This window comes from Lipomyces chichibuensis (assembly GCF_038497645.1).
Source record: "Lipomyces chichibuensis strain CBS 12929 unplaced genomic scaffold V1513scaffold_3, whole genome shotgun sequence".
NCBI classification, from domain to species: domain Eukaryota; kingdom Fungi; phylum Ascomycota; class Lipomycetes; order Lipomycetales; family Lipomycetaceae; genus Lipomyces; species Lipomyces chichibuensis.
This window is the reverse complement of record NW_027117455.1, coordinates 181,112-192,413: the sequence shown is the minus strand read 5'-3', so window position 1 is coordinate 192,413 and position 11,302 is coordinate 181,112. Positions and strand designations below refer to the sequence as shown.

General features: G+C 46.7%; 5 protein-coding genes across 5 annotated transcripts; 2 read left to right on the top strand and 3 right to left on the bottom strand.

Annotated features, from left to right (window-relative positions):
• Nucleotides 1-108: 108 nt before the first annotated feature.
• Nucleotides 109-4,150, top strand: V1513DRAFT_437110 (NUC173 domain-containing protein). The gene is made up of 4 exons (XM_066896873.1): nt 109-283; nt 337-2,289; nt 2,339-3,035; nt 3,092-4,150. Exons 1-4 carry the CDS (start codon nt 161-163, stop codon nt 4,015-4,017), a joined length of 3,699 nt encoding a protein of 1,232 aa, XP_066755805.1. The 5' UTR covers nt 109-160; the 3' UTR covers nt 4,018-4,150.
• Nucleotides 4,151-5,186: 1,036 nt separating this feature from the next.
• On the bottom strand, nt 5,187-6,789 carry V1513DRAFT_437105 (uncharacterized protein). Its single transcript, XM_066896872.1, has one exon. The coding sequence runs from the start codon at nt 6,611-6,613 to the stop codon at nt 5,399-5,401; it is 1,215 nt and encodes a 404-aa protein (XP_066755804.1). The 5' UTR covers nt 6,614-6,789; the 3' UTR covers nt 5,187-5,398.
• A 314-nt stretch (nt 6,790-7,103) lies between these two features.
• V1513DRAFT_437102 (uncharacterized protein) lies at nt 7,104-7,848 on the top strand. Its single transcript, XM_066896871.1, has 3 exons — nt 7,104-7,234; nt 7,300-7,369; nt 7,429-7,848. Exons 1-3 carry the CDS (start codon nt 7,204-7,206, stop codon nt 7,517-7,519), a joined length of 192 nt encoding a protein of 63 aa, XP_066755803.1. The 5' UTR covers nt 7,104-7,203; the 3' UTR covers nt 7,520-7,848.
• A 335-nt stretch (nt 7,849-8,183) lies between these two features.
• V1513DRAFT_374001 (uncharacterized protein) lies at nt 8,184-8,744 on the bottom strand (the record flags this gene model as incomplete). Its single annotated transcript, XM_066894837.1, has 1 exon — nt 8,184-8,744. The coding sequence occupies one exon, from the start codon at nt 8,742-8,744 to the stop codon at nt 8,184-8,186; it is 561 nt and encodes a 186-aa protein (XP_066755802.1).
• A 1,574-nt stretch (nt 8,745-10,318) lies between these two features.
• V1513DRAFT_373849 (P-loop containing nucleoside triphosphate hydrolase protein) lies at nt 10,319-11,126 on the bottom strand (the record flags this gene model as incomplete). The annotated part of the gene is made up of 4 exons (XM_066894831.1): nt 10,319-10,702; nt 10,766-10,771; nt 10,825-10,963; nt 11,074-11,126. The coding sequence occupies 4 exons, from the start codon at nt 11,124-11,126 to the stop codon at nt 10,319-10,321; spliced, it is 582 nt and encodes a 193-aa protein (XP_066755801.1).
• Nucleotides 11,127-11,302: the final 176 nt, after the last annotated feature.

Here is an 11,302-nt window from a genome sequence, read left to right as displayed (position 1 = left end):
CATGTGCGGCTCAAAGTACCAATACACGAGCCTCAACTAGAATTTACCCGGCTCAGTCTCAGTCCCAACTGAATTTTTTTTGGCCAGAAATTCATTTATTCAGAGCGCACTTCATAATAGAGAATTGAGAATCAACTTGTTCATATTCTACGTTAACTATATGGTTTCACTGTTAGATGCAGCTCAGGTGGCTCCTGAGGTCGCCGAAGAACAAATTACCCTGGAGTGCAAGTTGGACAGACTCCGTCTACACAAGACGTCGAAGTTACCACATCAGAAGCGAGTGAGTGCTGGTCTTACTATTCGTCTTTAATGTGATTTCTAACTTGTTCATAGTTGGCTGTTATACTAGATGCAGTTGATGGGACTCTGAAGGAGCAGAACACAGAGTTGACTGCATCTGCATATGTTATCGCGCTCTTATCCATACTCCCTGAAGCATTCACTGGATCAGAACTCAAGAACCAGGAGCTGGCTGCAGCTGCAGTCTATCTTTTGGATGTTGTCCTTCAACATGCTTCAAGTCAACTTTTGATTGGCAAATTTACCTCGATCTTGTCGTATCTGACTCCTGCGCTCAGTCATAGTGAAGTTTCGCCGGCTCTCGTACGATCAGCTATAGGATGTTTGGAGAGTATTTTGATCGCTCAAGATTCCTCGTCATGGCTTGCGTCTGCCTCGAAAAATGGTCCTCGTAAGGCACTGAGCCGTCTATTAGAGCTTAGCCTTGATGAACGGCCGAAAGTCCGGAAGCGCGCACAGGAGGCCGTCTCCACTTTGCTCAGCCATCTGCCGCCAGGCCCCGCGACAGTTCACCCAGCTCTCAACATGTGCGTGGATCTGGTCTTAACCTTGGTCAAAGAGCAATATTCTGAATTTACGGGCAAGTCACATCATCACAGGAAGCAGCATCCGGAGAATGATCATACAGTGGCATTAGTAAGGAAAAAAAAATTAATTTTCTTGCTACAGTTGATCGGTGCGATTGCCAGGAATGATATGGGATGGCCGACTAGCAAGATCGAGCTCCTTTGTGAAACTTTGTTCGCAATATCGCGTTCTGCGGAGGAGCTACTAGTTATAGCCGCGTTGGACGTGTTTCAGTCTTTGTTCACTAGAATGGGAGGTGATGCTGAGAAAATGGAGAAAATGGACAGCGATACATTCGCCAAGATTGTGGACTCGATTATGAATCTACAACCCGCGCAGACTGATCAGCAGCGTGCGCCGACATGGCTTGCCATTGTCGCACAATGCTTGGCAGCATATAGTGGTATCGATGAAGCAAAGGCATTTGCTCGGTTACCAAAGTTGTTTGAGACCATTTCGGACTTTCTCGAATCTGGGCTTCCGCCCACAGTTGTCACCTCCGCCTCTCAGTGTTTGATTGCTCTGGCGACTACATGTATTCCATACAAAATTTTGCTCGAGAAGCCATTGACTAAGTCGACCAAGCGCACACTGTCTGAAATTACGAAGTCGGCTTTGTCGGTGCTCAGTGTCAAGTACCAGGCGGCGTGCAAGGAAGTTTTTGGCATTCTGGTCGCGCTTTTTGATGCCTTTAATTTTGTTGCCGACCCATACTTGGTGGCCGCAGTTGCCACAATTGGCGAATTGCGCACGGGTGAACAGTTTGAGGGACGAGCAGAGGCAGATGGTGTGTTGTCGGCAGCCATCCGAGCTCTCGGACCCGAGAAGGTATTAGAAATCTTGCCTCTCAACTTGGAGAATCCTGGACCTAAGCAGCCTGGTCGAGCTTTCCTTCTTCCATTACTTCGCGATAATATCCGCAATGCTAAGCTGAGCCACTTCATCAACTATATGGTTCCTCTAGGTGATCATCTTTCGCAGAAACTTGACAAGTTTACTGAGGAGGAAAAAACTGTCGAGATCAAGATCTACGCAACGTTGATTGAGCAAATCTGGTCACTACTTCCACGATATTGCGATTTACCTAGTGATCTGCGTCAATCATTCACTCAGAAGTTCGCCGAGTTGCTTGCAAATGTTTTGTACCAGAAGGTGGAGCTTCGCCAGATTGTTTGCAAAGCTCTACGAATTCTGGTGGACAGTAACAAAATGTATGCTGAAGTTGACATCGATGGATTGAATCCATTCTTGGAGGCCAAGTTGAGCAAAGAAGATGCCAAGAAGAACTTGGAGCATCTTAGCACTATGGCTTCTAAGTTCCTGGCGGTTTTGTTCAACGTTTTTAATCAGACCGTTACCGAGCATCGACAGTATATCTTGGATACCATCAATTCTTTCTTGTCCGTAACGCCGACGGAGGTATGCATTGAATAATTAGTCTTGGAACTTGTACTAACAAGTGATTCAGGATATTGTTGCCACGTTCCACAAAGTTGTTGGGCTTTTGAATCCCGCGTTGGAGGCCGCCGCCGCAAAGAAATCCACTCCATCCGGAAAATTCACAATTCCACCTGTCAGTCATACCATGCTGGACCTAATTGTTGCCATGGTACCGTATCTGCCTCGATCGCTCTACAGTGATCTCAGCATGATTTTCGTCTCCACAATTCAGAATGCTGACGCGCAGGTGCAAAAACGTGGCTATCGTATTGTCAGCAAGTTGGCGCAGAGCGTAGTAGGCAGTGAATATTTGGTTGGAAGCATAGATACTCTTGAGAACGCGATGGTTTCCTCTGCAGAGAAAATTACTCCGCCGGCTCGTGGTGCTCGACTTACTTCGCTCATTGATGTTGTTCGTATATTACCATCTTCGGATTTACATTTTATCCCAGCTATTCTCCCTGAGGCGGTTATCGGAACGAAGGAAGTTAACGAGAAAACGCGGGAGGCGGCATACCAGCTACTGGTCGAAATGGGTGACAAAATGGCTGGTGGAGGTTCCGTCTCTATATGCAAGGTTCCTAGTATGGACATCGACGCTGCGGATGTTGAGGCTTCCATCAATGAGTACTTTACTATGGTGTCTGCTGGTCTCGCCGGGTCTACACCACACATGATTAGTGCGACTATTACTGCATTGAGCCGACTGCTATATCAATACAAGAGTACGTGCCTAGGTTTTGTTTAGCATAGGATTGGATTCTTACTGACCTAATCTTAGACATTTTGGAAGTGAATATTGTTTCAGAGCTCGTTGCGACAATCGATCTGTTCTTGACCTCCAAGAATCGCGAGATCGTCAAAGCGGCTTTAGGATTTGTGAAGGTGATGGTAACAACCCTTCCCAAGGATCTCGTTGAACCTCGGCTTGAGACTCTTGTCCCGAATCTACTTGAGTGGGCTCACGAACATCATGCTCGGTTTAAGCTGAAAGTTAAGCACTTGATCGAACGTCTTTTGCGACGATTCGGCATCGAGGCGATTGAACGCGTTTTTCCTGAAGATGATAAGAAATTGCTTACGAATATCCGAAAGTCGAAGGAGCGTGCTAGGCGAAAGAAAGACTCTGCTGAGGTTGAAGGAGGAGATTATGAGGAAGAGAGAACCGCCAGAAAGAATAAGTATTCGTCTGAATTTGAGGAGGCTATTTATGGATCTAGCAGTGAAGATGAAGACGAGTATGTTGAGTCTGACAATGAGGCCCCCAAGAACAAAAAGAAGCAGAGAAACGGAAGTAATTCCAAAGCTGAAAAAAACAAGACATACATCATGAATGATAAATTCGAAGACCCATTGGATCTTTTGGACAAGAAGGCGCTGGCGCGAATATCGTCTACTAAGCCTACCGCTCCAGTTAACGTGACGAGTCGCCAGAGCAAGATCAAGACAACCGCGAGCGGTAAGATGCTCGTCGATGACGAGGAGGCTGGCAAGAAAGCGACTGATCCAGATTCCGAGATGCTTGAGCAGTTGGCTGCCCAAGCTGCCGAGGCCAATCCTATTAATGCGTACTTGGATGCCGTGAAGAATGGTCCAGTGCGTGGACAGAGGAATAAGTTGAAGTTCAAGAATAAGAGACGGAGAGATGATGATAGCGATGAAGATATGAAAGAAGTTCGGAAGACTCATAGGCGGGCGAAATTTTGAATGTACTTAAATCAAGCATGCTATGGTAGGAATACAGTATATATAGTCTTTTGGATACTATGTTTAACCCTTGGTGTCTTTACTGGCACGAGGGGGAATTACTCTGCGGAATTTGCTCTAAAATGAATCAAAGGTCATAATGTGCCAATCTGTCACTGTAGCCCGCCATTTAGCCATATGCAGGATTCAAATCCTTCAGTGAATCAGTGACTACTTCAGGAATTAAATCGACTATCACGAAAGCTCAACGGCGATAGTACATGAGTATAGTCGCTCGCTCATGTAGTGCACGTGGGGTTGTGAACCCATAGCTTAGAGCACACCAATCAAGGGATTCCAAATGCGTAAGGGTTACCTAAAAGCCCTAGCCCTCCGAACTCACGCCGGCAGCTATTTAAGGACAAAATTTTTCTCCAGATCTAATTCTTCTGCTCCTTATAATGAGATTCGGTCAACGATTATCTTGGCCTAGGTTTTTACTCGGGGTCAGTGTATGGTCGTTGCGTTCGATGGTTAGTGGAGTCGATACTTGACAGTCGATCTATTTCCGTGTTGGGTCCTCGTCCCAGTGTCCTTGCGCAAGCTCTGGTCCGTTCGAGGACCACTGACAAGGATGTAGGTCCCACGTCGCCCTATTATGATCGATTTTCTCACGACGGAATCCCGGTCGACGAATCTGAGAGTGAACCCCGAATCGGTAGATTGGGCTAAGGGCTTCGGCTTGAGGTTGGATTTATTGAACGGGCAGCATATTCCTAAATTCTACGTACGGCCGTTGGCTAATGGACGTTTGGGTGTAACCGTGCTGCGTACATTCTTTCGTGCATATGATTTATGGTAAATTGTGTTTTTAATGTACAATCTCTTCGATATCGAGACTAGCTTACTTTATGTGATTGCCTAAAGCATGGTCCACAACGCCTTTACTGTCCACTGAAAGATATTGGGCTACCAGCCGATTATGCGGCTCCGGTGGAAACATCTACGAAGTGCGTTAGCTTCCTGACGATAGACGCGTCTGTGGCAGAAGTTCATCATTATTTTACATTTATTCGGGGTCTAGGGCACGGTGGAAGTCTTAAATAGCTCAGAAAAAAAAAAGTTTGCCTTTTACGGAGCTATCAGACCATCCATGATTTAACAAAAATATATCATCTCATTCGAAAAATGCGTTTTGAATTAATGTAATTATGACCGACCGTTACATCCAATCCAAGATAAACACGAGATGGCAACCAATGACCCAATAGTACAAATGTTCATGATACAAAGAAACAGGGAGAGACTAGACTTTTCATCCAAAGCGTTCCCAGTCACTTCGAAAGCGTCGCGATCAACCCCAAATGCAAATCAAAAACAACAGTCCGAAACCAGTACATACTCACAAACTCTCGACCCTGCTTAGCCAATTGATGATCATCATGGCTGTTGTAAGACTAACTTCCTGTCCGTACATAGTACCGTCGTAAGAGTCCGCTTGGAGAGTGAGATTGAAGAGATTCAAGACATCGAGACCTCTGTCTTTTGCACGCTTGCCCAGTTCGACTGTGAAATGGTGAAGAGCGTTATTACCTTGCTCGATTATCACACCTGGAGGCTTGAGATGACCAGCAGATGTAGGTCCAAGCCATAGGAATGGCCGATGATTCGGGTTGGGCTCGCGCTTCTCGACCTGTCTAAGGATGGCGTCCATGACCTTCGTAGTCTTATCCCAATTAAATCCGTGGGCGAGACCCTGCTGGAGAATGACAGGAACAGGCTTAGCAGTCTTGTGATAGGTAACGAGAATATCGTCAATGTCCTCGAGTGTACCCGCAGCGACGGGCTCGGAATTTATTGTGACAAGGCCGTGGAAAACGCGGTTGCAAACGTAGGGAGCGCCAAGCTTCAAGCCTTCTTCTTTCGCATCAAGGATTTCGGTGGAGTCAACAACGTAATGATCGCTTACACCAACAGAACCACCTCCACATTGAGGGTTGGTGTACTGCGACTCGCATCTGCATCGCTGACGAAGCTGTTCGTTTAGTTCCCAATTTTTGAGACCGCCCCATGCGAGGTTTTTTCGGAGGAGCGAGTTGAACGCGGCATAGACATGAGAAGTCATGCGCTGCTCGCCAATGAATATCACAGCATCAAACCGATCAAGGATCATGCAGATTTCCTCTGGGTCGAACCAGCGGTATTCGCAATCAAGAGGGTGAAAAGGCGAGTTGAACCCTATTCTGCCTCCACCAGACAAGGCATCAAGTAACTTCTGCTTGTTCGCACAGTACGGTCTCGTAAGCGTTCCGTCGGCGTTAATGTGAGGATTGTATAGGTCCGTCGAGGAAAGTCCACATTCTTCAGCGCCGTAGAAATCGCGGAAGTAGTCCTTCGACAGTGTTTTGAACCCGTCTCTGCCTAGCTCTGCTGTCTCGATCTTGTGCGCCAGCTCGACACGTGCCTTCGCCTGAGCCTCTTCATTTGTGATCAGAGAAGGCGAAATGAAACTCGAAAAGAAATGGAAGATGGACCAGAATATCAGGGCGACGGCGGAGACGCGATACACGGCATTCGGCATCGAGAACGAGCTGAACGCGACCCCAGACTTTGCCATGACGGGGATCGGCAGAAGATGAGGAGAGAAGAAACGAGAGTTTGGAGCCGTGATGGAGGTCTATAAAGCTGGGCTAAGAGAAACGGGTATAAAATGCGAACAAGGCAGTGGCCAGAGTGTGCCGAGTTAAAAATGAGTCCATCGGCGTGGATGTACCAGGGGCAACTAACTTTATGGGCTGTGAGGCGTGGATGCAGCATTTTTCAAAAACGAACCAGCTGCAGCCGCGTTGCTTTGATGAGGGTTTACATTTCCAACGCGACTTGTTCAGTCACAGACCCTATACGGCAATTACCATATTGGCTCAAAAGTCGCCTAGGGTATGTATCCAAATAGTGTGGCTGTAACGGCGAAGTCAGAAGCTGGAAACCCTGGATGAGGGGTTAGGGCTTAATTATCATTGCATGTGTAGAGGTTGCTCTATATCAAAATGGCTGGATAGGGTTAGAAAACCATAAGACCGCGCCAACCCTAGACCAGGTCGCCGACTATTCGTCCTACGTATTTGGCTGCTATTACAGATAGATAGTCATTACATTCGACATTCTTATCAGTCTTCATCTTCTCTGGTCTTGCTCAATTTGGTCAACATGTGCAAACATTCAGTTTGTGATACCTGCTGTAAGTGCACTGCGGGCATCGTAGTTGGACGAGTAAGAATGTCAAACTGAATTGATGTCTTGTAGCCGGGAAGACTTGGTTCGGATGCGGCCTTCACATTCCATCCGTTCTCGATTCCGTTCCGAAAGAAGAATGGTAAGACTCATTTATAAGCCATTTTGATTACTGATGCGGTATTCTAATGTCGCTTGCAGGTGCAAATGTCCTAAGCCCGAAGGAAGCCAATATCCGCCCCGCGGGCTCTCTGCAGCTGGTACGTTACGTCCATTATGCGTGAAGTGGTAGGATCATTATAAATGATTCAACGTCAACTCCATTGAGTGAAGTAATGAAGGGATTTGTCTAACCACGGCGACCTTGACATCGAATGAAATAGTAGAGCAATGATTCGAAGCGACTGTTTCTAACTATCATCTGTTTTTAGTTTGGAAATAATCCGCGTTAAAATTGCCCATACGAAGATTCGGACTACGGGTAATGATATATGTGCCGACCAGTTGCGTGTGAGGGACGTGGCGAGTTGGAGATTTGAAGCGAATGCAATGAAGCAATTAGTGACCTCAGCTTTCGCTCTCAATAATACTGTACATCGTGTGACTTGGATCTAGCTTGCAGTGGGCAAAGCAGGATACTAACTCTACGCATAGCCATGCCATAAATTCCATGTCCCATTCCCAATATCAATGTAAACTACAATATCCCAGAGACTCCGTCAAAATATATAACTAGCATCGGAAAAGTAACGAACAACTTTAGCAAAGCATTATTCGACATCAATTGAATAGAGTCCAACTTCACCGTCATCACTACCGGACGTCAATCGGGACTCGGATAATCGGACGCAAGCGAGGGGCGTACTGACACCAATCCGTCTTGTTACACGTTGACAAGCCGCTTTTTGAGCATTCGGAGTCGGACCTGCGGCCCGAGAAGCTTTGAACGGTGAAAATCAATAATATGAACGCGGCCGAGCTGAGAATTCCACAAATATTGTTAAATGAAGATCTCCATGCTGCACTCCCAATTCATGGATTTCATTTATCGATCGTCTAAAGTCAAGCCACCAGTCCACTTTATCCTTCACTTGATCAACCTGTTCACCTCCCCAAGACATTAACAGCATGTGAAAAAAACAACCACCCTTTTGGAGGAAATAGGTCAACTTCATGTCAATTGTTCCAAGAAAAACTGGAACGGCAGAACCTTGGGCCTTTTGGAGTACGCTGTAAACATCAGCCTCGCTGCGAACATCAGCCCAGAGCCGATCAGTGGTGCCTTTGCCGACAAAGGTATAGCCGTAAGAGAATAAAGTTAGTTTGAATAGTGCGCCCCGTGTCCCCACTTTCCCCAACGGAGTGCAGTAGTTATCGAGGTCCTTGTCAAGTTGTTGCTTAATGAGTCGCACCAGGTCCGCGCTGTCGATAAGATGCCGATCAGTTTTCTGACCTCGTCGATGACGCCTTTCATTAGGACAACGAACATCCAAGTACCCTTTATTGCGCAAGCCCATTAAGCAACTTTGCGTACAGTATTGCCGCGACCTCTGGGGTCGATGTGCTTCTTCTCTCCTACCCCTTGATTTCGAACCTCCGGCGAGTTCATGGTCAGATGACGAGGAAAGTTAGCTCAAATTCCTTTTCCTTCCCGACGCATTACTTGGTCCAGGCGACACATCATCAGAGTCCGAATCATCTGACGAATACTTTGATGTGCGAGACGGGGCAACATTAGAATCACAGCGATGCCCACTTCGGAGGACACGGTCAGTCTCGATTGGAGGAGATGATACAGAGGCCGAGGATGTATTATGCTCATGTACTTCACTGAGTGCATGATGGCAAGTGGCAGTGTCTCGGGATGATGCCACGTTGGGTCCTAGCCCCGCTGTACGTAGCAGCAATGCTTCTGTGCAGTGCAAGTCCAGCCTGGATATTAAGCTCATCTCCGGGGCCAAAAGGCTCCCCAAATGCTCCTGTTAATTTTCGCAATATAGCGGGTTTTGCGAGTTTTGCTAGGTTTTGCAATCTGCCATCACACTCTTGCATCTTTGAAATGTTATCGTCAAGGGGAGTTTCTCCATTCACAGAAATATTTATTGCTCGGCACAACTTCAGTGGCCCGACACATTCGTATCCCACCACAGTATTTCCTCGACGACTATATGCCGGGCTACCTCATGGACCACACGTAAGACAACTCAAAGACGAAATAGCAGAAGCATGGCAAAATCTCCACAGCTGCAGCCTATGTCCGCAAAACTGTGCCGTGACCGCTACCAATCAACGGGCTTCTGCGCACTCGGCTCGGAAATGGTGCCAGGGTCGACAATATCTCCGTATTTCGGGGAGTGATTGATGCATCGCGGGTATAAATGGGTCCGGTGCGATTTCTTCGCGTCATGTAATCTGTGTTGCCTGGTTTGCCTGAACCACGAATTCTCACATATCCGCCGGGTGAAATGCTAACTGCCGAGGAAGTCGGTGAGCGACATATCATTATTGCCAATCACTTGGATGAATCCCGCTGGATTCTGAGTACATTGCGAATGACGTTGATAAGGTTAGCTATGTATACATTAAGAGCCTGTACTTCCCCTCTGACCATGTGGTCGGAAGAGCACACGAGGAAGTGGCATTTAATACTACAAACTAAATCGTCACGTCACATCACGTCACTGACGAAGAGATCGAGGACATTATGACAGCGGCTAGAAGTGTTAGATTGTGGAGGTTCAATCGCGCAGAGGAGAATTCTGGCTATACGTGAGCTGATGTAATGGCTTGCAGTCACATGTGAGCGAAATCGAAGCATATTAAACTTATAATAATTACAACTACCCTATCAATCCTATGGAAACCAAACAAACAACCTAAAAATAACCAAGATCATACATACAGTGCGGATCATGCCATTTATTAATACATGCGGAATACAAATATCTTTCGACCAGTTAGCAACACCGTCCTTTGGCTCCACCATCATTCTGTGAGTTGGCATCTAAATTTAGGCCATTGGACTTGCCATATTTTGCGCTGTTGATCTTAATTCCATGAGTCTGGCACAGTTAGCATAGTTCTGAGCTCTTTACCCGTAAGAATGTCTCACCTTATCGTTTACATCAAACTTGCCACCCTTAATCTTGTAGTATATCTCTCGCGCCACCTGCAAGTACGCTTCCTCGACCCGATCGCCTGTCTTCGCACTAGTCTCCACGAAATCTAGCAACCCGTTCGCAAGCGCCCATTCCCGCGCTTCTTGTATTGAGACTTGTCGCTGAGTATCGCTCAAATCGCACTTATTGCCTACCAACAGCACGCAGATTTCAGGGTCCGCCTGCGCACGGAGGTCTGCCAGCCATTCTTGCACGTGCAGGAAGGTATCCCGTCGAGTTACATCATAGACTAAAAGACAGCCTGTCGCATTTCGGAAATATGATCGCGTAACTGCTCGGTAGTGTTCTTGTCCAGCCTGTTGAAGTTAGCATCTCGCGATATACATCGAATTGGAGTGCTGCGAACTGTAGCTACGCACCGTATCCTACACTTGTTAGCAACTTCGTCCATATAGCATTGTCTCAAGCTCATGTATACCCATATTTGTAGCTTAATATATACATTATCGTCTACTGGCACAATCTTCGATCCAATTTCCGCAGCAATAGTAACATCGTGGTTCTCACTGAAGGTATTATCCGTCAATCGTACAGTGAGCGACGACTTTCCGCAGGCCCTGCAAGCTCGTAAATTAGCACTCTCTATGCAAGATACGGTCGTCAATACGTTCTACTAGCAATAGAAAAGCCATAGATTGACCGAATTATAAGTACACGCTTGACTTACGAGTCGCCAATCATGACAATCTTCGCGATGTAATCCCACGTTTTTGAACTCATTTTGAAGTAACTTGCACTCTATAATGCCTAATTGAACCGATCAAACCGCTAAAGATAATCCCGGGTAGCCGTTATCTGTAGATACGATCTTAACTTCGTATGAGGCGTCCGACAACTTTGCTCGGAAGTCGCTGGGCGGCATCAGGGTAATTGTCATCAGATAAGGGCTGACACTT